The 26,892-nt window shown below is 36.0% G+C and overlaps 1 protein-coding gene across 1 annotated transcript in view; it reads left to right on the top strand.

The window, feature by feature from the left end:
• TTC27 (tetratricopeptide repeat domain 27) overlaps nucleotides 1-26,892 on the top strand; it is a 126,612-nt gene that overhangs the window by 85,814 nt on the left and 13,906 nt on the right. Inside the window, exons 11-16 of the mRNA XM_056357635.1 lie at nucleotides 4,150-4,245; nucleotides 6,432-6,554; nucleotides 12,645-12,872; nucleotides 20,228-20,326; nucleotides 22,102-22,154; nucleotides 26,368-26,533. Coding sequence (XP_056213610.1) covers nucleotides 4,150-4,245; nucleotides 6,432-6,554; nucleotides 12,645-12,872; nucleotides 20,228-20,326; nucleotides 22,102-22,154; nucleotides 26,368-26,533 — 765 coding nt within the window. The remainder of the gene's footprint in view (nucleotides 1-4,149; nucleotides 4,246-6,431; nucleotides 6,555-12,644; nucleotides 12,873-20,227; nucleotides 20,327-22,101; nucleotides 22,155-26,367; nucleotides 26,534-26,892) is intronic.

Below are 26,892 nucleotides of genomic sequence, written 5' to 3'. Positions count from 1 at the left end.
ATACATTTAGAGTGTTTTCATTTTTACTGGAAATTGAACTGATTTCAAGCCAGTTGTTGCTGAAGAAGCTTATTTTCCTCTTTGGTGAGTAGATAAATCATTAACAGAGAACGATAGGTTTGTTTGGTTTTCCCTGATGTATAGAGAGCTTTCCAGGAACATGTGAAGCTAGATTGGATGTCTTTCAAGAAAATACATATATTGAAAACAGACTTCTTTACATGTGATTGCCTTTCATTGGGATAGCTGAAGTATAAACACTTTGCCTGTGTGTCATATTTCTGATGTACTTACCATTATATACTGTATGGTTGCTGGGTCAGGCTTAGCTACTGGAAGAATGTGTATTTCCTGCCAAGTAATTTTTCAACTGAATCTACTGGGTATCAGTCAAGATTTCACGGTATAGGGAAGCTATTCTTAGGGAAAAGATTTTTATTTCTTTTTTTAAGAAGGGAAAACAATGTGTGTCCCAAGATGTTACCTAAGACATTCTGATAGAATTCAAGACAAAATAGACTGAAGTTGTCAATCTACTCTCTTCATCTTCCTGTGCCCTTCACCAAATAACTAAAGATGATCTTGAGATTTGCAACTTGGTAAGAATAGTTGAAAAACAGATTTCAGCCAAAGAGCACTTTGCTGGTGTAACAAAAACAAACAAAAAAACAAAACAAAAAAAAAAAGGTTGGCTATTTCTAATAGTGCAGAAAGAGCTGTGAGCAATTAGAGGAGCTGAGTATCTAGACAGTATTTTTTTTTCTCCTTACAGGCATCTAAGGACACCTAAGTAACATGAAAGAATTATGCTTGGTATGATTGCCAGTAAAAAACTGCACTGAGTTACCTGAATGCATCACATTTTGTTTTGTGTTGTGTTTTTTCCTTGAGATTTCTATCTGTGTAACAGAATGACATCCAGTCTCTACTTTAGGCAGGAGGAAGCTGAAAATATTTACATGCTTGCAATTAATAACATGGGCTTAAGAACTTCTCTGAAATTCTTTGTTTTAAGTATTTCGTGTTTACATTATTCAGAAATGTGAAATTCAAAAATTAATCTAACTCCTAAGTTCTAATTATTTTTTTGGCCATATATAAATTTTTTGTTTGAATATTTATTTATAGTCTGTTTATTTACAATATGTTTTGTGCTAAAGCTTGAATGAGGCTTTTTGTGCTACTTACAAGCAACTTGTGGGGGTTTTTATTGCCTGTAGATATATATACTATTGTGCAATTTGCCATAAGCAAAATGCAAATATGTGGTATATGGTAGGTATACTAAAGTCTGCCAGCAACAGAAAAAGTACAGGATGTTTCCAATAGATTAATCTTTTTAAGCAGGGTGTTCCAGTTGTAATACAGAATAGATTAAATGGGTCATAGAGAGGCACGTATGTTTATGAGTATCATATCTAAACTAACAATGAAATACTGCATATAAAAGTTATTAAACTAAAGGGTTCAGCGTGACTATCCCCTTCTGTTTGTGGCTTTTCTGAGGGAAGAACTACATCTGTCAAAGAATATATATACCTTTTATATATTACAAAACACAAATATTTGGCATAACTTGTTCTATGTAATGCTTTATTGTAATGCCTCATGGGGGCAGGCAGGAAAGATCACAGTACACCAGAAGAGATGGTTTCTGGCACGAGATCAGTCAGATCTTTATTAAAGGTTACAAGCAAGTTCCACCTTTTGCTGAAAAATGGACACAACCTTTGTTTTAAAAAACAGTTTATTTGCTCATGCTTTTAAAGGGAATAACAGCCTTAAATGCATCAAACTTGAAACGTTTTAGAAAATTTTCTACGCATAATCTGTCTTGGAGCAAGTACTGCATTATTCTCAGGTTGATGTCTGGTGCTAATAATGAAATTAAACCTGTGTGCAAATGCTACAGAGATGGCTGTCCTGAAAAAGCCTCTACTGGCATTCTTCTCAGCCCAGAAACTTTAAACTTTTAAGTATTTGCTGAGGGACAGCTGCTGCTGAGTTTCTGTAGCTGTTTAGGGGGAGAAGAAAATAGAAGATAGCGGAGGACAAGCCACAAAACAAACATTGCATACTCAATCTATGAGTACTTATGCTCTTGAGGGGTGGAGCATCTTAGCTGAAGAATCCATCAAAATAAGCTACTAGGAAAATACTATGGGGTGGACAGTGCTGAATCCAGTGCAAGAAGGCCTCTTGTCTTGAACAGATCAAGGAGACTTCTGTGCCCAATCTAGGGTGGGAGGAAAAAACCCCGAAATAGTACTTGGGGAATTACACTGCTGTTTAAAAAGGGATTATGCTATTTTGAAAGAATACACATAGAAAATTCTTGTTTTCACTACTGTTAAAGGCAATCAGCCTTTTTCCTTCCATGTGTAAAGCTGCTAGAAAGTGGGGCCTTTTTTGTGACTTTTTAAAAATACATATTTAGGATTTTCTGGCTCTGCTCAGGCTTAGAGCAATTATTATTATTTTTAAATTTTCCAACTGTATTTACTACTGTGTCTGGTCTTGTAAAATGATTACCCAAGGAATTGGACAATTTTTCAGTTTAATTTTTTTTTGCAACAGAATATAGAAAAATGTGCTTTTGCATAGCATTAGAACATTGCAGCAGAACTGGAACTGTGAAATATGATTTGTTATATAGTTTGTAGTGAAGTAAACTATGTAATTAAATAATATTACTTTAAAGGTTTTATTTTAATCTGACTCCTTTTGGATTGCTTGCAACTGTGTAAAGGAATGTGATTTTACTAATCTGCCCATTTCCTTACTACAAATACACCTCAGCCATTTTCTTGGGGTAGGTTTCTGAATAATCTCTAGGATCAGGTCTCTGGAGATAATTTTATGAGAGAAAATTTCAATAAGATTGAATGTTTTAAATACTAATATTAAATTAGTATTTAAATTTGGGAGGTTAAGCATGGATTTAAAGCCTAGATTATTGCTGCATGTGGTGATTTTTTTCTTACTAAAAGAATGAAGACACCTAATAAATCCCATTAATATTAATAGCACTTACAAGATGTTTAGCAGTTTAAATCACGTCACTGATTACTGTAACTTTACACAACTAATATTTGCATTATTGATATAGGTTAGGTAGCCAACAGTTGGATTTAGAAAGAGAAGGAAGTCATCCTATCCAATTTTTCCTTTTGTTTGGGAATCTGTGCATTCATTTTCCATGCTGAGAAGATTCTGAGAACCTGTTTAGCACCTTCTATAAATCTCTGACTGAGTTATATGCGATACTTGGATAGATGAATCATGGGAAGGCAAGCAATTTAATATTCCCTTATTTATACCTCTGGCCTTGAATTTGCTAGTTTAGTGACAACTGGCATTTGAAGAGTTTTTCTCCCTTATCTTAAAATTTCTGACCAACTTTCCAGCTATAGGTACCTTTAATAGTTTATTTTTCTTGGTATTGATTTTTTATTGAAATAACTTCATAGTGGATTTTCAGAGAAAAAAATGGTACTGAAGGTGCTGCACATTTACTATGCAAAAGTTACCATTCTCTTTCAAAGGATTTAAGAAGAAAACATTGCAACAATCAAAAGCTCCACCAGAAGAGAAAAAAAAAAAAAAGCCTGAAATCAATTGTACTCCAAGTCACAATAATTTATTCTGCATTAGAACTGTGTTTCCAAAAGCATGGTCTGCTATAATATAATATGTTTGTCTTTCTCTCTCTTTTTAATAAGAAAGTCCATGCCTGAAGCATGTCAATACTGTCTTAGGAAAAAACTAGCTAAAGGATTGAAATCCATTAGGCAAGGTCACTTCAATATTTGATACAGTTTTACTCTGCAAGCGTTTGTTTGGGATTGTAAATTTGATTCTTATTCCTGTTACAATCACTTTGAAATTCGAATCTCTTCAAAGCTTTTCTTTATTTATTATTAGCTGTAATAAAGAGGTTCTACATAAATTTTTATTACATTTTCTTACATGGGATAATAAAAAGACTTGTAGCATATTATGGTGTAAGCTTACTGGAATTTATCTTTAATATAATTTCTCCATTATGTCAAGAATGCCTAAAATCCTGAATGCTTTGAATTTTATAATTTTTTTTAGGTTGTTTAAATCTATGTAAATACTAAATCAGAATATACTTTGCATTTACAGGCACTTGCAGACCAGTTTGAAGATGCAAATACGTCTGTGTCTGAACGCATGAAGATTTTCTATTGTTGTCAGGTGCCTCCACATTGGGCCATACAGGTGTGAAGCAATCCCATTTCAAGCTTTACTTAACTCTGTGGTTCTTACTATTTTTTGATACTGTATGACTCCAGAGTCAAGAGAGTGCGATATGGTCTTGAGTTGAAACACTGTTGAGATATAGACGTAACCTGACAACGCACCAGGTTTTTCTGGAAAGAAATCAAGTTCTACAGTGTTTTGCTTTCAGATGTCTTGTTCTGTCATTCACAGAAGCAATTGTTTGTCGTGCGATACTTCTTTGCTTTTCTTTTTCCTCTAATAAAAAATGGACTAAAACTTACAAGCTCCCACATATCTCCTGTAAAAATAATCTTGCTACTGTCTTACTGTTTATTACTGGTTTACTTATGCTACTAGCATCTTTCTCATCTTTTAATCATCACTCACTCTGGGCTGTTTTCAGGAAGTGGATCATGGTCAAAGTCGTCAAATTAGGAGTTAAAAGTACACTGAAGAGCTCCTTGAGCTGAGAAAGCTTTTGGTTTTGAGACATGCCCTTTTTCACTAGCGTTGACAGGATTTTTTTTTTCCCAAAACTACATTGTTTATCTTGACAATAAATTTTCTAGAACAGAAATCTACACATTAGAGCTTTATCTGACGATGTTATAGTTAACAAACTTAAGAAAACTCTTTGCATTGCATACCTCCAAAGGTGTTAACATTGTTTACTTTGAATGGTGTTTTACTCTTTTTTTGGATTTCTAACCTCAGTGCATGTTGCTTTAACCAATCACATCTTCTCCTAGGATTCTCAAATTATTCCACACAACCTTTCAACAGGCACTTGCAATAAAAGTAGCAAATGTGTTTTCATTTCCAGTTGTCAGAGTGGCACTTTTCAGTTCAAGCCAATTTTCCAAGCCAAAGATAGAAATACTAAAACAGGGATTTATAATGGAAGATGGCTGCAGTCTTCTAGTCATACTAATGAAGGGGTATTGCCTATATAAATTTTACCAAATTTGACTGAGTAAATTTAGTAAAACATAGATGAGATTTAGGTCCAGACACTGGCAAATACAGGTTTTTCCTAAAGCTATTCATATCAGGCTAACAAATAATTACTTTGTTACAGATTTTCAGAGTTTGTTACATATTTATGCCAAATAAGGGTAGCCAGTCCTTAATTCTTTGACTATCAGTACATTCCCTTAGGGTAACTCCTTGGGTTTGTAGCAGATACTGAACCAAACCTATAAAGAGAGTTTCATGACACCTGTGGAGAACTTCAGGGAATCCAGGATCACCAGAAACACTGCAGAGTTTTGCTGTATGGGGATCTCATAGCATGATTAGTTATCCTTATACAGAATGCTCCCATTTGTTTTTGCAAACCAAATTGTATAGCTGTCATACATAGTAAATACAAGCCATCCTTTCTCCAAAGATGAAAACCTGTATGCAATTTTACTCTCCTCTTAAAAATAAACAAAAGACCAAAGACAACTTTTCAAAGTCATGAAAACATACCTTGTTTGTTTTTAAATTGAAAATATTAGTCTTGTATTTTCATAAGTACACTGAAATAATAGCTGAATTTGAAATAACAAAGAGGCTGACTTATGTGTGAGGAAAACTCAACTAGGGAGTTGAACCTGAACTCTAATTCAATGTTCATTTGACTAAAAACTAACACCTTTGACAGTGGCTATTTGGGACACTGATTTCTCACAAGTACCTAATAAAATTTTATCAGAGCGTTTCTCTCCATCTGTGTGTTTTCACAAGTACAGATTACCATGGCAAAGCATTGCTAGAAGAGGCTTTAATGCCACCCTTCAGCCTCTGTTTCCCACTTTCAGCATTCCCAACATTCTGCTGCAGCTGCCTTCCAGCCATATGGGCCGTGCACCTCATTTCAGGGCTTGAAGTTCAGCTCTGTCAATTTATCCTTGCCATGTCTGTTTCCATTTCTTGCCTTATATTATAAACTAGTTCAAAGTAATTAGGCTACTGACATGAACAAAAGTCACATTAAGACAATTATTGTTCCGTTGATGGGGGGGTGGGGAGTGGTGTTATGTATATACGTTGTTTGAGGCTCCAGCTTGAAGTTTCAAGAGAATAATTCCATATTCTCTGCTTCTTGTTGATGTCAGAAATGCCTCTAACATGTTTTTAAAATGTAAATAGTACTTATTTACCTGTTCTCAGTTACCTGGAATTTCTTACCTTTCCAGCGTCAGCTTGCAAGCTTACTCTTTGAGCTGGGATGCACCAGTTCTGCCTTACAGATATTTGAGGAGCTGGAAATGTGGGAAGATGCAGTAATCTGCTATGAAAGAGCAGGACAGCATGGAAAGGTAAAAAAAAAATATTTTTACAGCTAAGATCCTGTCTTGAAATGGGATTCAAAGTATGAAGAACTGTCTGGCTTGGCTGTGAAATCATTAATGATACTCGCTACTACAGGGGTATCATGATGGAAGCCTGTTTAGGAAAAACAGACACAGGATATACGAGTCTGTCATAACCTGTGGATGCTAAAAAAAAGAGCGGAGGTAACGACCACATGAAGTAGAAGCTGGTAAATAAGAAATAACTTCAGAAGCAAGGAGATTGTGAAGGTGATTCTTGAAAATTTTTAAGAAAAATTAAATTAACAGCTATGGATGAACAGCAAGGTGTAATGTGGGCATTTTCAGAAGGCTGTAGCAGTCATTCACAATGAGGTGTTAGAGCTTTGTCTGGAGGGGATGGTTTTAGTTTTCTTTACCCCTTGATTTCTAACTATTAACTGTAGTTTTTTAATAGAACGCCATCGGTGTTTGATTATTTAATTACCTAATGTTAATATATTCTAATTACAGAATCAAACATTTGAGACAAAAGTGGTGTGTAAGATTAAAGGGCTTTATTTTGCTAAGCCTATGCTGATGTTTTCTTGAACTTCTCCATTTTTTTAACACTGCCGCAGCTATGTGTGATCAGATCTAGACAAAGACAATCCAAAGCCATCACCTAACTCTATATCAGTGACAGAATTGTTTTAAAATGCTGGTAGCAGGCTGTAGCAGCCCTATTGTTGATTATTTTGCTGGTACTATTAGAGCAACGATAGGAAGATTTTAGAAAATGATACCTGGAAGCAACGCCTACTTGTGTGTAACTTTAGCTGTGTTCTCTTTCTAATGCAGTCTGTCACAGAAAGACTGTAACAGGAACTTATGCTATCAAACATTGTTTTCAGATTTATACAGCTTTTAGAAATACTTATTTTCAGACAAAAATATGATTTTTTTCTGTTCTTTCCTTCTGTTTGATATACGGTAACATTAAATACATAAATATGCGTGTGTCTTCGTGATACCATAAGCACAAAGACTGCTTAAACTAATTTAAGCTTACAGAATAGAGAGCTATAACTTAAGTTAATGGGAAAAAATGTAGAATTTCTCATACTTAACGTATTTTTTTCTAATTACCATGTACCAGTCCCCTGATTTTGGTCATTATAAACTGGCAGATACGCCTTGCTGGCAATTCTGTGTCACATTATGCATGCCTTGGGGATAGTATGCTAATATCCCAATCTCTTCAGTACAGTGGAGAAATAAGAGGTCAATATTTTCCATTTCCTGGAAATGCATTCTGTCCCAGTTACATTCACAAACTGCCCTTAGGGAGTTATGAAAATGACACTCAGAGAATAGGCCAGGATATCTGACACAGGAAACTGCTTAGAAATGCTTTCAAAATGAGGGTTTGTGCCTTGCTTTGAAAAACAGAAAATGCTATGTAAGTACTAAGTTAACAATAGTGCTGGGAAAAAAAGCTAGCTTCAGGTCAAAAAAGCCAAAAAATTAGAAATGTTTAGTTGTACACTAAAAGGAAGAACTATCTGTGCTTCTCATCAGAAAGCTTTCAGAGCATGAACTCTTTATATTTATTAAAAATGTTATTCCTTTAGAAATGCACAAAAATCTACTAGAGCAATTGTTTTTCAGTGAATGTTCTTTGCCATTAAATAACTTAACATATATTTACCCCCAAAACCCAAATGCTATTAAATACTTATGCATGTTTTTCACGCACAAATGCTTTTATATAAAAAAACTGAAGTTGTATACTGAAAAGTCTAACAAAACAGCCATATGTCTGCGATATCAATGCGTTTCAGTACTCACACATCAAATACATTCTTCCTCCTACTTCTGAATTATGCACTGACAGACAGAGCATGTAGATAAGGCTGTGCAAAGCTCCACATCATGGACTTGGGAAATACATAATTCACTCAGTTATAACAGGGCCATGTAGCAGTACAAATTTTGCAGAGTAAGATGCCACTAACATTTAGCAAACTTTTTGTGGATCTTTTACTGTTACTAGATATAGCTCTGTACTCGTTTAATAATCTGAGCAAAATTAGTAGAAACTGATATCATAACATGAGTCAACAGAAGAGTAATGGAGTGCCAACTGATGAGCTAAACAGTGCACAGAACAAAAGAAGTATTATAAAATATGAATACACAGTATGTTGATAGTTGCTGTGGCTTTCTCATTCCAGTCTTTGACTCACCGTATTCCTTCAACAGACTTGTTGTAAAAGGAGACACTTCTCCATATGTGTATTAAGGACTGGTCCATCTTCCTCCTCCTAACTGTGAAGGGCACCCAGAGATCTCAAGAGTATTGTTTGCATCAAACACCTTTATTTGATTAAAGTGTAAGAGGTCATTTCAGCCTCTTGGTTGGACAATATGGACAATACACTAAAAACGGTACCGTTTCCCTGCTAATGAAAAAAGAAAGGATGATCCAGAGACAGGAATTTTCAGTTCTTCCAACTGAAGTGAAGCTTTTCTCCCTTGCAGGAGCTACAGTGCATGGTAGCTGCTGACCTTTGATAAATTCATGAGATCTACCTTTCAGCATCAGCTTGGTATTTCATCTTAAACGCTGTTTTCAGCCCTATCCCTGTTCCATCATGTCCTCAGAGTAAACAGCACGGTACACGGTCTGGTTTTAGACCAACATAGCCAGTAATCCATGTTCTACAGAGTTAATTTTCTTGTCGTGGCATGACAGAGATCTCGAAACATTTGAGTGAGGCAACATAATTACATTAAGATCTTAGAAGCTCACCTTTAAATTCAGGAAATGCTTCCCAGATGCAAAGTCAAGTAGTACTTTACTGATTAGGGCATGAGCTCATTCAAGAACTTGATTGATTTCCACTGCATATCATAACAGACATAGAAGGCAGGTAAGCACTCCGATATGTAGCTATGAAATTGAGAAAGAGGAGTAAATGGCCAAGGTCATACATGAAGTTACAGGGAAGATGAAATGAAAACTGGAGAGCTTTCCTTTTCTCTCAGCTACCTCTTTCCATGCTCCCCTTTTCTGCTTCTTCGAGCTACTTCTCTAGTAGCCTGGTAAATAAGAGATAAGCAGAAAAGGTGGAAGTGTTCTAGGAGATGCTTGACCTAGCAAAGGAATGAATTGTCAAGTAATATATTTTTTTCTATTATTTATCAGAATCACTGGTGGATCTGTGAAGAGTGAGTCTAATAGGGTCTTTCAGGAAACAAATAAAATAAAAGCATGGGAACATGTGGGTGGGACAGCAAGTGGAAGTTTAGGGTTGGGAAGCCAAATGCAGGATGAATCTTGAACTTGGTTTCCAGGAGTCTCTGTAGTGAGTAATAAAAAGGCACCACCTTTTATTTAGAACAGAACCCTCATTACTGTTTGGGGATTTTTGTGAAGCATTACCTGTTTAATTCCCTTACCAACTGTACTAGTCCAGAAACCAAGATAACAGCCTAAATCTTTCTTATGTTTACATCAACTGACTTTTGAGCTGAGTATTGAATTCCCTCCATTCCAGTGCAGACCATTCCGTGAAAAGCAGTGTTGTTATAATTGCATCTATTTCAATCAGTTAAGGGTTATACAGCTTCACTTTTTTTCTTTTTAGGTAGTATTTAATTGATAATTTTCTTATCAAAACTTATTTAATTTAGATGTAATTTTTAGCTATAAAGCATGCAATGTAATCATTAATATCTGTTTAATGGGTAAGAATAAATCTTTAGTTACATTTCTTTTATGTACATTGCATGAGCTGTGTGGAAAATGCTTCTCTAATATTTTTTGCTATTAAGATTTGTGGTTTTGTAGAAGCAGGGTTATTATCAAAGGTTAAATGTGCATTCTTGAAAATAGTTTACTACAAAGTTAGGAATATTTTTCTTCACAAAAACTTGGTCAAAATGAGAAATCCAGTTTTAAAGTATTATCTCATTTTGTAGAAAACATGACAAATGTTTTGAGCTTACAGGGGTTTTTTAGTTTGTAGTTATAATCCTTTGTTTTAACCTTTAATGACTTAAGTAATAAAAAGGTTTGTAACATGCCAGGTGAACTACTCAGGTGAAGAAAAACTAAAGACTTCTGCTTATTTAATGCTCGGTTTTATCTGTTCACTGAAGTATTTGTGCTGGCAATGAATTCTTGTAAGCTTAGACCACAACATGATGGTTTTATGCTCTTGAATGTGAAATACAATTAGCGAACAGTTGGCTTTCTGGTTGGGTGTATGATTAGTACTAGGCACTGCCACAGAATAGCAATCTGAATTTGGGAGTGCCCTGCAGAGGAAGAGGTAAAGCAGCAGCATGCAATGCACTTTTCACCTCACAGCTGCTATTTACACAGCAACATTTCAGTCTTTTTTTTCTTTATCTGAAGGGGGGGGAAAAACCCTTACCTTTTGGCGCCTAGTGTGATTACTGCAATAATAAAGCACCCAGTTCTTTCTGCTCTAGAAAAAAAATAATCTGCAAGATCGATTACTAATACGTCATGGCAACTAATGGAGGCAGGGAAGGGGAAGTAAATTGCCCTTTAACCAAACCCTTTGCAAGTGCAGTCGTCTTGTTAGGTGAGGTTTTCTAGTGTTCTGACTAGGCTAATTCTAAATTTTAAGTAATAGTTTCTTTGACTTTCTTTGGAGAACTGTTACATAGGCATTTAAAAATGTTTGCCATTAAGTTATTTTACTAATATTCAGCCACTAATATTCTTCTTAAGGGGATCCATTTTTACTAGTTTAAGATTCTTTTAGAAACCTAAACAATACATCCCTTCTTCACATTTGTGCACTTCAGTAGACTTTACTGTTAGCTTGTTTAACAAAAATTATAGTAAGAGTAAAGTGTTAAAATTACTATTCATTACATATTTTGAGACAAAGTAATTTTTCTAAAGATCATTTTCAGACAGGATGAATGCATTTTACTAATTGGAGGAAGAGGAGTAAGACTTTGATTCTCTAGAGACTATTGGAAGGGCAAAGAACAGTTCTTATAGACAAGAAAAGTAGTAATAATTTAAATGCAGAGGTGAACTCAGCTTTTCTTTTAAATAAATGAGCTATGGTAGAAGAATGACTAGTGTTACAATGTCAAACTTCAATTCTGTGGCAGGCTGTGTTGGATCTTTCTTGGTTCAGATGGTTCAAATAGATCTTTTCTAATAGAAAAATTGTACTGAGCTGAATTATGTATGTTACATTTTTGCAGCAGGGGACTGAGGTAAGAGTTCGGTCTGAACAACAGATCATCTGTCCAGTGTATTTATCTTTTCAAAAAGCCACAGAAAGCAGACTGTCTCTTGTTTAAAAGAGAAACAATAATTTTATTGTTAGAGCAAGATAGTGACCCTGAGATAAAAACCTTGTGATAGTTGGTTACAGCCCATAATAGATGTCTGGGAGACCCAGCTTGTATCTTCTTTTCTCTAATGTTAAATATATTGTATCTCAAACATTTAGATACAAATGTGTAACTTCTGCATCTATGCGAAACATTAGCATTTCCAAAAGTAACTGTATGAAAGTGGATGGGTCTTCAGGTATAATAAATGGCAATAATTATTTTCAGAAAAAAAGCAATTAAAGAAAAAGAGTAGTGACAGTCATTGCAAAAGTACTTATTAGGATATATAAAACCCACAATTGATAAACTATTCAGATTGCACATACCTTAATGGTGCTGGTACTGCATTACTGTGAAGTCGGTGTAGGTTCGATGTCCAGGGCTGATATTTGCTCTTGGGACAGAACATATACCTCAGATATAAAACGAGGAGCAAGCTGCTTCTTGGTATCATGGGTACATTTTCCCTGGTGCATTAAACCAAAAGCCACCATATTATGCTGATGTTGAAGTGTTGGGTTTTTTTCAAAACAGTTTGGAACCAGATTCTCTCTAAACTTCATCCTTCATGCTGTGTTGTCAGTATTCTGTTTCCATATTATCGCTGCTTCGTAATCCTCAACTGATGGTTGCAGGGTGCTAAAAGTGGTATTTGTTCAGGTAGGTGATTGGTTGAAAATAAATTGTCCCATTATGTACTGATTTCTCTTTGTTCTTTAACAGGCAGAAGAAATACTCAGGCGGGAGTTAGAGAAAAAGGAAACACCAGGATTATATTGTTTGCTTGGTGATGTTCTTAAAGACCACCAGTATTACGACAAGGCCTGGGAGCTCTCCAGGCACCGCAGCGCCCGTGCCCAGCGCTCCAAAGGCCTCCTCCATCTCCGCAACCGGGAATTCAGGGAATGTGTGGAGTGCTTTGAACGTTCAGTACAGATCAATTCTATGCAGGTTGGGAAATGATACACATACAGCTTTGTTTTAGTTGGTGTATTCAGTTTTGAATGGTGACACACTTTTTTAAAAGGCAATTCTGTGCACAATTGTCAGAGTAACAGCTTATTACTATTCTTAGCAAATTTTTCACCACATACTTGGAAGTCTGGCTAAAAACAGTAGCATAATGAAATTAAGACATCCTTTTGCATTCAGGTTATTGCATGCAGCTAACTCTTTGCCTGTATAGCTTTTCTATTTCAAAGAGATCAAGCCATTGAAAATCAATCATTATCATCAAATAAATCGTGAACAAGTGTCAAGCAGAATAGTTACAAGAAGAACCCTGTACAGATTTTAATGAGGTTATCCTTTTGCCTTGTCTGTTGGCTTTGAGTTACAAATACTGATCTTTACTTCACTGAAATTGTTTTCAAGTGTTCTGGTCTGTCCTGCTCTGAAGTCACTAGGAAGCATTGTGTTACACTTGTGATGACAGTAGTTTTTATTACAGTAATGCATCAAAACTGAAACCACAGTCAAAAGAGTTCTCTTGATGAAGCTGGTTATTTTGACAGATACTTTGCAAGCTGTTCCGCAGGCAGTTTTTATAATGTTGTTTCAGTTTCTCAGTCACTATATCCCATCCCTGTAAGGTCCACCCTGTGAAAGGTCTTGAGAATTTAAAACAGCTTTGTGGTTGTTTATGTATGTAAATTGTGCTCTTCATAGCAATTTCTAGGTCCATGCGAAAGTACAATATTCCTCCTTCTTACCCTCCAAAGAACACTGTTAAAGCTGCTGTTTTGAGGTCTACATAACTAGCTGGACTTCTGCTTTAGAAAAATTTTCAAGGCCTCTAGCCTTTCAAATAGGTTACCCTGAAGCCTTTTTTTTATTATTTATTTTTTATTTCAGTGACATACTTTATTCCAGTGAATCAGAATCCTGTTCTTATTCAAGTGAACTCTGGCTAACTTATAAACATGTTTAAAATGGAAAGCAAAATGAACAGAAATGCTTCCCTTGTCTTTCAGTTCTCTTACTGACTCAGGAAATGCCAACAAAATATATATTACTCAGAGGAACCTTACTGAAATCAGGAGGGCTCCCAGATAATAAAGGGCTGCAGAAGATGGCCTACAGGGCTTAAAATCAGAAAATATTCTGTTGATGCTTTTTTATTTTGTGTCCTATCCAAAGGAATCTCAAAATGAAAGGCAATCCAATAAAAATAGGCCAGTCCATATAGGAAAGCAAACATTTCCTCCTCTTATTGCTCAGGAAGCTCTTAAAGATTCAGACAAATTGTTTCAAACAAATAGATTGAGCAAATGGATAGTGCGGATTGACATAGCACTGTCTTCTAAAGTCTATCTGTAGTCCATTACTACAGAAATAAATTGTTCCCGATTCCAGGATGTCTTGTGGACAAAGAGCAGAGAGGAAGGTGATTCTAAATGCAAGGGCTTTAATATAAGGAAAATATTAATTAAATAATTGCTCCCAGAATTGTGAATAATTTATCAGGTATACAAGGACTCCCAGTTACAAAGAAATTGGTTTATTTTGTGGTTGTCAAACACCTTTTCGGAGGAATGGATTTTTTAGACTGAAGCAAGTGATTCCCTGAAATATCTAATGGATAAAACCATTCTCTGTCAGCCCTCCTTCAATCTTGTGTACTGTTTGGCCAACAGATCAAGTTTGGTTGAGGTCTCTGAGGTAGGTCTTTGCCATATGAGCCAACCACCATATTAGATTTCAGAGAATCCACGAAGAAATGGAAGTCTTACAGTTCAAATGCATCTGGCACTTGTCTTCGTTAACACTGCAGCTCACAGAATTACTTGTTCTAGTACCTGCCTAGTGGATGACAGGTGCATTTCTCTTGCACTTTCACTGTGAGCATTTTGCAAGGCTGGACTGAGACAATTCCAGAGATCAAGGAGTTTGTATAGTCAGTTCTCCATCAGTGAAAGTCTGCGTTACAAAACTTAAGGCTTGTTAAATTGCACATTTCTTAGTTCTCGTGCTGAACAGTGTATGGTTCTCTATATCTAGTCGTTTCACATTTGAATTTTGCAGAAATAAGAGTGTTTGTAGCACTTCTTTGTGCCCACACCGTTCTCCACCGTGTCACGGTTCGCAAGAAAAGAATAATCCTCTTTTGTGCTAGACTGTTTTGCTCATAACTTCGCCGGATAATTTTCTTGGGTATAAAGCAAGACAAGTGATCTCTCTTCAATTTGGGAAACAGTCACACTTCAGTAGTCAGCTTGCCATCAGCTACATCTGGAGTTTTGGCCAATGCAATGAGAGCCTTATTCTCAACAATTCCTCTTCTCGTTCATCTTGTAATAGTAAAAGTAACTTAAACAAGAGTTGAGCTAGAGTCTGTCATTGGAAATTATAATAGAAGTCTCTAGACTGACTTAAAACTATAGTATGTTCTATCAGTGTGTTGTGTTCAAAAGAAACTGAATTTTAAGGGAGATACATGATGCCAAAAAGTGACTAATTAAAAAGGTACTTAGCTATGATTTCTTTTAACTAGAGCTCTTAACATTTTATTGTAATTACTAACATCAAAGACTAATTTTGCTCTACAGGGTATAGATTGTTTCTAAACTATCACTGCTGTATTTGTAAGAGTATTTTACTGAAGAGTGTACTGGATTCTGGAAAAAAAAGAAAAACTATATATATTTCCCATATGCAAATAGTAGAAATTGCTTTAAAAATGCAAAAATATTATTTGGGGTTTTTTTCTTTTTAAGTATTCAGCTATACTGTAATTAGGTCTTTTTGGAACGATATTCCTACTAATATAAGAGAATTGTTTAGACTTTCTTAAAGCATTTCATGATCATTTGGACTTACTAAAGACTTGCCTGGAAATTCCTGATGGCAAGTTTTAACAAAGAGTCCAAGCCTAAATTATCTTCCTTTCCTGGTCACTGTCTTCAATTTTGAAAAGGATAAAAATTTACAGCTCACTTTCGTGTGTTTTTCCAATCAGCAGCGACATTTGAACCTCTAGCCAATACTCTTTTTTTATTTCCAAAAAAGAACTTTAACCTAGTTTCACAAGCCTTGACAAAAGTCTTTTTTGAACTTTGAATGCAGTTTTCCTTACACTACCTTTCAGTCAGTTGCTTTCCTCAGAGCTGTTGTTACATCAGCCAGTGGGATCAGCAGATTTTTATTCCCTCCCCAATAAAAAGGGAATTCTTGCCATTCTTTCCACAAAAAATAGCTTAAGTCCATTCTTAAACTGTATCCTAAATAGACTACTAAAGACTCCCTGTACTTCTTGTATTGTGGAAGAAATTCATGCTCCCTTTCCCAGATATCTAAGAGATGATAAAATGCCATTTCATTGCTATAATAGAGCAAAAGCAATGAATCTTGGTTTTTTTCGTTGGTTGGTTTTGTTTGTTTGGGTTTTTTTTACACAGCTACCATGTTTTTTCATTTAACCTGTCAGACTTGTTCTTTTTGAGCTTTCTCATTTGTCTAGTACACGGGCTTTTAAAGTATGTTCTCTTGTTCTTAATAATCTCCTTTTTTTGGTTTTAACTGTTATAATTGTTTAGTCTTTTTAGAGCCTTTTTGAATGACAATATGCAGTTGCTCCAAGCCTTGAAATGTCTTGTCTTTAGATGCTTCAAGTCTTCTGCAGACCTTTACTTTTTTAGCTGGCCTTTTCGTTTTGAACATAGCTTTTCCATTTTAAGTAGCTATGAGCTACTTAATTTAGCATCCTCTGTATTTAATGAATTGCCTTTGTTCTTGAAGGAGTAGTGAATCAAGATACATTACAAAGTATCTTTTTTTCTGTTAAGTTTTGAACCCGATCATTCATAACTGGTCAGGATCAAGGTAAATACTGTCTTCTGCCTAACTTCATGTCTAAAAAAATTTAGCCTTCAAATTTCATCCATTGTGGTATGTACTGAACTATGTGAAATAATTGAAATCTCCCTGTATCTTCTGGGATTTCTGCTTTCACAGCCTTCTGATAGCCCCCAGCATGTTAACTTGTCCATTTCAATTAAGTATTCTGAAATACAGTCTTCGTACTGCTTTTTTACTGAGGCCTGGAATTTTAATCTATACCAGTTCTGTTGTTCTTTTTACACAGGTAATTTTCTATATGATGGATGCTGCAGTTTTCTTTAATGTCTAGTGACATTCTTCCATCTGCATGACCTATTTCATTTTCTGTATACATTTTGCCTCCATATTGTAGCATCTCATGAGGCTCCTTGGCTTAATTCCCATCCCAGAGACTTTTCATCTCATACTTCTTCTCTGCCAAAATATCCCTTTCAGACACCTTTCCCAACGTTCTCCATCATGTCCAGTTCTCACATTTTTTCCATTCGTTCAAAACATTCATACGTAGCTACTGCTAGGTAAAATGTCTTGCTTCAAATTATTAAGAAAAGAAGATTATTTATCATTCTTTGCAGTCTTACTAGGTACTTGCTCATGTAGCTTTTCTCCACTGAAGTAAAGAATCATTTTACTTTCTCCTTGTGCTGTAACTTCTCCTTGAGAAAGGATTTGACAAGCGTAAGCATCGGTAAGCCAGTTCCTGAGAGATGTAGCTGCTCACCATCAGCCTCAAAAGATTAAAGTGGTGGATGTTTTAGTCAAATCAGTTTCTGGAAGCACAAGCTCAGAAGTAAGACTGCTGTTACTCATTAGAATTATAAAAAAAGCATTGGTGGGTTTTCTGTCACCCTTTACAGAAGCACTGCTTAACTTGTACCCTGAGCTATAGAGTTGGAGCTAGCCTTCAATTTCCTACTTGATCGGTCCTGTCTTTACCCCCACTTTTCATGTCCAGAATGTTACGGATCTAGAAAGGAAAGAAGGGGAATTAATGAGGTAACAGCCGTGTGGGAGTGCTGGATTTCTGGAAGCTTGGTGGATAAAAGAGGCTTAAAAAGTGAGATTGATTAAAAAGTTCATTTCCTGTTAATTTTGTCTTCTGCGGTTTGGGAAACGCTTTCTCCTTGTGTGCAGTTTCTTTCTTGAATTACTGGTTTAAGACTCAGGAAAGGTGACAGGCTAACAATACTGGAAAGTAGATTTTCATGTTTGCCCAGGCCAGATGTAATTGGCAGTTCTGTCTTCACCTGTTCATCCATATGCTCTGAGGATGGGCCATCCATGCACACCCTCAAATGCAAAAGGATATCTTTATTACTAAGCTTGTTCAGTTCTTTTCTTGATGTCATGAAGACTGCCCACCAGGGTACCAGATCTGACAGGGATGAGTGTCATATGCTTGTATTCTGGCATCTACGTTTTGAAGCAGATTAACTATGAACTCCATAGCAATTAAGTTAGGAGCAGGTATCTTGTTACTGATTTTAAGTTCTGTCTTGGAGACAGCAAAAATGAGTCTGATCTGGAGAGAACTGCAAAAATATCTGCTACAGAGTTTGCAATTAATCTGTAGAGCTAGAAGCTTCTTGCATGTGAACCAACAGCTTTATCCTCAACCCTGTAAAATCCCTGATTTTCAGATGTTTCTAAAGGTAATGTTTTTATGTTTAAATAGCCATTGTGATCTGCTCCACGGAACCTGAGTTATCAGAATTGCTTGCTTCAGAACTAGTATCCAAAACACAAAGATACAAATGTTAATCAGACATCTTGAAAAGTAATATGTTGCTGTGCAATATAAATTAAGAGTTAATGTAACCTGTTTTTCCATCTTCCTCTTCCCAACCTTTTTCCCCTCTCTCAAAAAATTTTCCAGGAAAACCTATTTGTTTCTTGCCTTGGCATTTAGAATGGAGAAACAGCTGAGCTTATTGCAGTAGGTAGTACTACCTGGAATTATTTTGCAGCATATTATAAATTGTTGTTTGATATTGATTGCATACATTTAAACAGCATAATGCTGTCAGAAGATGTTCTGTCAAAGGATTTGGGATTTAATAGTTTTCTGAATTACAGAGCTTTTCTAAAAGGTAGTACTGCTTGACTTGCAGCTCTCTGAGAATTAACCACGTGGTAAATCAGGAACTTGCTATTGAAGTGCTATGAAAATATATATTTAATTTGCTGTAATTTATGCCTATATCTGACATTATTTAGATTAGATTATTTCAGTTGGAAGGGACCTACAACAGTCATCTAGTCCAGCTGGCTGACCAAGTTAAAGCATGTTGTTAATAGCATTGTCCAAATGCCTCTTAAACACTGACAGGCTTGGAGCATCGACCATTTCTCTGGGAAGCCTGTTCCAGTGTTTGACCACCCTCTCAGTAAAGAAATGCTTCTTAATGTCCAGTCTAAACCTCCCCTGGCACAGCTCTGAACCATTCCCACATGACCTGTCACTGGACAGCATGCTCAATATGAGTCAGCAGGGTGCCCTGGCAGCCAAGAGGGCAAAACGCATCCTGGGGTGCATCAAACAGCATCACCAGCCAGTCAAAAGGGGTGGTTATCCCACTGTATTCAGCTTTGGTGTGGCCTCATCTTGAGTACTGTGTGCAGTTCTGGGCCCTGCAATTTAAGAAGGATGCTAAGGTCCTTGAAAGCATCCAGAGGAGAGCAACAAAGCCAGTGGAAGGGCTGGAAGGCACATCCTGTGAGGAGCAGCTAAGGGCTTTCGGTTTGTCTGGTTTGGAGGAAAGGAGGCTGAGGGGTGACCTCCTTGCTTTACAGTTTCCTGAGAAGTGGAGAGGGAGGTGCTGAGCTCTTCTTCCTGGTTGAGTCTGTATGGGTGAGAGGTATTTGGTTGTACAGCTGAAGACTTACAATGCAAGATTATTGAACTGGTAAAGTTCTGTTTTCTACGTAAGGCATTATTTAAGTACATTTCTATGGCTCAATATTGCATTATTAACTAGAGAATATTGACATTCTGACAAGTAGAAAAAGCTGTAATATTGAAGTGTTCATGTTCAGTCATTAGAAATATTTCTTGTAAAATGTAGTTTCCTTGAAATACATTTCCTAGTATTTACCATTTGACCTAATTGTAATACTATAAAGTAAACATGGATTTTTCATAAGGTAAAGCAAAATATGCAAACCTCTAAATAGCTATCAATTTCTTCTCTAAATGAAGATGCACTGTTAAAGAGCACTTCACATATGCTTAAGTGGTCTTTGTATAGTCAACATCTTTGCTTATCCACATGTATTAAAACTCTGACCCTAAAGTTTTCCTGTATTCTGCACACAGGATATTATTTATTTCCGTGCAGTACTTTTATGGTAGCTGAAAATCAGGTAAAATCAGCAAGAGTAGTGTGTGTTGGAGCATCCAGGCAAAATTACTTATTTTGTGCAGAAATATGTATGTATATATGTAATCGTGTATTTTTTCTCTCCAGCTAGGTGTATGGTTTTCCTTGGGCTGTGCATACATTGCTTTGGAAAGCTACGAAGGTGCTGCCAAAGCATTTCAGCGCTGTGTGACATTGGAACCAGATGTACGTACTTTTCAACAAGCAATTCAGATGGCTTATCTAAAAGCAACAAGGATGTTTTCATTATAAACAAGCAAAGCAATAATGAAAAACTTCTTTAAATCTTAGTCCTTTAAATAAATTAAACTTGTGCATGAAGGATATATTTTTGTCATGAGGCATCATAAAAATACTTGCCCAATACTTAACTTCTCCAAGTATTTGTGTGTGAATGTTAAAATATGTTTGAGCAGAAATTCCTTTATGCTTGCATACATTGCTAAAACAGAGAAAAGGGAATGAGTAGTCTGTGAAGAGTGCTAAAAAGAGAGATAAACCAAAACAAACAAAAATACTTAGTCATCTAAATAATAAAATTTTCCTGCGAAGAAGAAAGTCAAATAAGTGGTTGTATGACAGGTACATTTGTAACTATATAGTTCATGAGCGCAGGGAGAATGGAACTTGTTAGCCAGTTTTTCAGGATGTGCGGGGTAAGTGTTTGTACAATAGTGCTGTTTGAGTGTGACTGCATTGAGGTAGCAGAGACATCAGCTGGATTACCTCTCAGGAATGCACTGGCAGCACTTTTGTCACAAGGCCTGACTGCCAGCATGTTGCTCGCTTAGAGTTAATGCCACCTACTTGATAGAAACTATTATTCATTCTTTTCTCTTGGGAAAAAGAATGAGAGCATAATGAAAGGTAACAGAATATTATTTTTTCTTCATTAATAAAATGAAACAACTTCCTTGGGAAAAAAATGCACATAGAGACAAGCCTGTATTTAACTGGAATTTTTACTTTATATATTGATATAATTATTTTTTTTTTGCTTCAGTACAGTAGATTTACTTCCAGGTAGATACTAAAATTGTGTTCACTTATCTGTCTGGGACCTGTACTTGACTGTATTCATATGAACAAGCCAACTGCCTTTTCAGTGTGTTACGTATTTCTTTTGTGAGTAAAGGATGCAGGGATTACTCCTAGTTACAGAGGTGAAACCTATCTTTATACAGTGATCTGCAGCAACGTAATGAACCATTTTCATGAATTAAGCCTCAAAAAGGGTTTCCCAACACAATTTAAATACTACTTAAGCCTGAGGATAGCCTTCAGTACTAGAGAACATTTTGTTGCAGTACCCAGGTTCTATTCTTCACATCCGTACTGGTTGTCGCTTTGCTGAATTCAGTGGTGCTGCTTCAGATTTGCAGCAGTGTGAGGCAACAGGTGCGAATCATCTCTGTACATGGCTCGCTGGCTTCACCAGAGGGAAGACTGTCTGAGCGCTCTGTAGTCCTTTTCAGCTAAAACAGGTGATAAACTCTGTTGGAACTAACCCTGTTAGTTTTGCCTGAGATGTATTAGGGGAACATTCAGATGATTTTATTCCACTAACGAAGCAGTGTACGTAAGACGCTGCCAGCTAGTGAGATGTGATGAGCTGCCAGGAGCGCTGACCTCTCCAGCCATCCCAGCTAGATCCAGAACAGAATGCATGTTTAGAGTTTAAACTGAAGGCAAGAACTGACTTTAGTGTATTCCAACCAGAATGCAGTAAATTGATATTTATAGACTTGATTGTTACTGTAGTCAGTAATATTTATTTATGTATTTATTTTAATAACTTCTATTTCAATGTAATATTTTGACTGCCTTGTAGAAGATAGCTGGTTAATATGTGTGATTAGCAAAACTGATGATATTTCATAGAAGTTTAATTTATGTATTTTTATCAAGTAAGCATAATGTAAGTGGATAATGTTTTGGTACTTCTCCTTTTATCATTACAGAATGCTGAGGCCTGGAACAATTTATCAACTGCTTATATCAGATTAAAACAGAAGTAAGTACTTCAAAAGGATTAGAAGATACTGTATCCAAAATAAATAAGGGGAGGTTCATTTTTTAGACATTGAGGTTTTTATTCTTATAATGTGGTTACCTCGTATTTTGTAATTGTCATCCCTTCAGTTGTCTCTCGCAAATTGGATCATTTGTAATGTATTTAATTTTAAAGGAAATACTTTCATAAGCTTTATAAAAGTAGCAACCTCTCATGCTACACTTTTTTCTTGTTTAAAGTATTTATGATGTAGTAAGTACAACAGTGCAAAACATTCATATTAAAGTTGGAAACTAGTTTGACTATAAAGTTAAAAAGATACGTCCACTTCAAGTAAACTATATATTCAGACCCATGTCAATTCATATTACATTAACCTCAGTAGATTTAAGGGAAAACCAGGCAGTTTATTTTTTATAATATAAAAGCAGATGGAGATCTGCATACATACTAGGTCATTTGTTCTTTTCCATCCAAATTAAGTTAATACAAGAAGCTTTGACCTAAATGGACTGCCTATCTTATTTTGTACTTCAACTCAATGTAATAAAAGTTAAATGTAGACACAGAATACCTGGAAGTACTTAATATTTAAGAAGAATTTTCACATTGTAACTTAGCCTCAAAGAATGAGACAAAAGAATAGGGTAATATTTTAAAAACCTTACTCAAAATCTGACATCCGTTATACAGTTATGCAGTCAGGAGGCAAACTAAAAAAGAGGAAAAGATTAGTAAATTTACATGAAAGAATGAATTGATGAACATACAAAGGAAATGTGGGAAGTAATATTAATTCAAGAGATAGTTTGATATTTTAGTGGGATTAGGGGGAAGGAGGAAATGAAGGTTAGAATCACTACTCAAGACTAAAAAGTAATAGAAAACAAGAGCTTGTTTTAATTTTTCAGTAGTTCCTTTCATCTTTGTCAGTGCTTGGAGAATGCTCAACTTACTGTTTTCGACTATGTGATTGAGATTGCTCCTTTTTTTGCATAAAGGTCAAAAGGATATGTCAGTTACTCAGTGTACTGGCTTATGCTTGTTTCATAAAAGTATTTTAATCCAAATAATTTTTCTGTCCATATACTACAAGGCTGAGAAACTGCTGAGTGATTAATTTCACTTTATTGGTTGGTTTTATCATTGTTAATCTACTCTTGTAATTTAACATGCTAAATTCATTCAAAGCTTGTGGGCTATTTGATATAGTATCAAGAGTAGTAAATGGGAGCCATGTTTCAGAGCTTTTTTTCCTTAGGAATCACATGGGAGAGGAATATGTGTACAGGAAATCTTAGGTCAGTATTATATCCTGATGGCTGAGTGTGGCCTGTATTTGCTGTGTAATTTGCAACTTCTTTGATTATTTGTGTGGTCGCTTACAGATCAAGACTCTGAGTTAGTTTAACCCACTCCCAAAACAGGATATCTATAGTAGTACACTTCGGTATAATTTATTTTGGGGGGCCGAGCAGCGGTGAAAGTGTAAATTCTTATTTTTCAGGGCTTCTAACAAAAAAGAAAAAAAAAAGTGTGTGTGTGTGTGTGTGTTAAAGGAAAACAAAAATAAGATATTAAAGTTAATTATTTTCTTGTGCTTCCTCATCAAAATCAAGCTTTACTCCAACCAGGCTCTTAAATCAGTCCCGCTCAAGTATTGTGCATTTGAGTAAGGCTTAGCAGATTCTCATACAACAGATAAATACAAAATGTGAAAGTCTTTTTGAAAAGTGTATGCATACAACCTGCTGACACCCAAATGAAAGGGATTTTGTTGGGTTTTGGTGTTGTTTGCTTTTTAAGAGTCCACAAGTTTTGTGTATTATGAATTTCCTCCAGAAAAATGAATTGTGATGAAAACAGATGCTGGTCTTCAGAAAAGGTCTGGGTGCCAGGAGACCCTTGAAATCCAGATCTCCTATTTGTCAGGAAAAAGTGGGACTGGCCCTCTGTCTTTTGGGTAAAAGATTCCTGGTTTCCAAGACAGGGTGATGCACTGGTATTGCCTACTGTTTCCTGCTTGGATATGAATCCTGGTTAAGGATATTGCATCATTATATGATTTATTAAATACATAGGGGATTTGTTTTGAGAACTTAGAGGACTTTATTAGCATAGCGAGAGTGATGATTTGAGGAATGCCATTTTCATCCCATCCCTCTGGTATCTTGTCTACATTTCACAGTTCCATCTGATTGGCATCTGCCCTCCTGGTAACTATTAACTTTTTTGAGGAGATTGGGGGGGATCATACAGGCTAATCTTACAGATGCTGAAGAGCAGTTTCAGAAACAGTTTCTCAAGGTGACTGGGGTACATCAGTCAGTCAGTCAGCATCTTCCAGCCTGTCAGAGAGCTGTAGCAGATCCCAGCATCCATTTTAGCAAAATCCACAGAGGAAGGAGCAGATCTCTGTTATTTTCTAATATGATATATCAAAATTGGAGTCTGAAATGCCTTACTAAGGCTCTTAACAGTGGAGGAGACCCAACTGTTAGTACATTTACTCAGCAGCATTATGTGTATCAGTATATTAGGAGAGAGAAAAGGGGAGTGAACATGGGAATGTCCTGCCTGTGGACTGTTCTGCCATAGCTATGCCAAATGACCTGTTTTCCTTCAGTGATATTTTCTCTGTCACTCAGCTCTCTTTACGTGTATTTGGTCATGTTTAATGCTATGGGCTTAGATTGTCGGTTACTTATATTTTTCTCTGACTCAGCCATTCTAAACTTTTAATGGCCTGATCCACTAGTTAGATATTCCCTTTTTACTGGCTGGGGTATTTAAAATATCCTGGACTCTCTTTCTGAAACTCAACCAACAATTTCTTTGAGCTGTCTTTCTTTAGAGGCAGCACTTTTAGCAACTTACTCAAGCAATAGAGCAAGTAAACTGCAAATTTTGATAACAAGCCATATTTATATGATCTTTACTAAGAAGAGATTTATTGTCTGACCTCCCCAAAGATGATTTTTACCAGACTGGGAAAACTGTTTCAAGTTTTCATTTAAAGGAATTTATTCCTTTGTGCTTTTTTCCTGTATATCATGACTGTCCAGCTGAGAGTAAGTTTCAATCTCTTAAAGTCCTAAGAACCATATCATCCTGATTCTCTAGCAAAGCTTTCTTTAAAGTTTCAAAGTTATTGAAACTTTTGGCAGTACCTTTAAAGCTTTAAACAGTAGGCACCCAGACTTCACCAACATATGCTTCAGATTGCATTATGACTTTTTATCCTTCTGCCAGAGCAGCATTGGTTGCATGTTGTGCAGGAGGTCATATGGCTGCAAACTGTAGGTCAGCTGCTTTCAGCCCGTATTCTTGATTTGGCCAAAGTGTCTCATGTTCCTTACCAGAGAATGCTCTTACTTCTCTCCGTGAGTAAAGGAATGGTAGAGTGTTGCCTGCAATGGATCCATGTGAAAAAATAAAGGTGCATCCTGACTTGACAGTGGCTTTATAGGAATTATGCTGTCCGCCTTTATTCCACAACACTTTCTCCTGCCACTATGAGATGGTTCACTGGGCAGCACCTTTGGTGAAGGACCTTAATAGTGTTTGGGGCCACTCTGACACATTTGTACTGAGCAGCACAGCATCAAGAACAGAGAGTGTAAGTAAAGCTTCCAGCTGACATTAAAAAAAAATAGTTGAAAATGCTGGGCTTCTGTGCAATGGGTATGCACATTTACCATGTGCAAATTTTTAAAATAAATTACAAAAAGCTGTTATTGTTAAGTAGCCTTCCTTTGTGTGATGAAATGAGTCAATATCATTCGACATCTGCCGTGAACTCAGTGATTTTTGATTTTTTAATGTGTGTTACAACTGCAGCATGAGTAAGATTGTTTTCTCATCGTTCCAGTTAAAAGACCAGAAAAGAAAATATTGACATAGATGACACAATTATAATGAATTTTGGTCAAAATGTCATAATGAGAGCTAACATAGAAATTACCTAGTTCAGACTCTAGAGAGTGTACTCTGGAGTGAACTGATAGAAAGTAATTGACAAGAGAGATTAAGGAATTATCAATATTGTAAATTACGAACAGTAACTTTTACATTGCACTGTTTTCTAAACCTGGTTGTTTAAGTAAGTAGCTTTTTAGTTGATAAAATGCTAACTGATTTTAGCATAGAAATCTTCTATATTAAACCTTTAATATGGAACTTTATTTTCTATTCTTTTTTTATTATTTATTAGAATCAAAGCATTTCGAACCCTCCAAGAAGCTCTCAAGTGCAACTATGAGCACTGGCAAATATGGGAGAACTATCTTCTCACCAGTACAGATGTTGGAGAGTTTTCAGAAGCAATTAAAGCTTATCACCGACTCATGGACTTAAGAGAAAAGTACAAGGACACACAGGTGGGGAAGTTTTCATGTTAAGTCATCCTATATGTTCATCAAGTCTTCTTGTGAGACAGAGTTTTCTGCCAATAATGGTATCACTAATGATAGTACACATACCAGTGGAGTTACGTAGACAAGCCATTTAATTTTTGGAAATCTGGACTGTAAGACAAAGTATTTAAAATAAAAATGGACAAAAAGGAAAACCTTTACATCGAGATTCCCTCAGAGTTTGTGGAAGGACAAATACGAGCCTTGAAGTTTTAAGATAGATTCTTAAATAAAGCACAGTGCATAACCCCATCTTTCCGTATTTTTCCTGCATATCTTAGTATCAGAAATAATATAAATTTTTCAGTTTAAAGAAAGGTAAG

This window comes from Falco biarmicus, chromosome 12 (genome assembly GCF_023638135.1).
Source record: "Falco biarmicus isolate bFalBia1 chromosome 12, bFalBia1.pri, whole genome shotgun sequence".
Classification (NCBI taxonomy): domain Eukaryota; kingdom Metazoa; phylum Chordata; class Aves; order Falconiformes; family Falconidae; genus Falco; species Falco biarmicus.
This window is presented reverse-complemented; position numbering and strand designations above follow the sequence as displayed.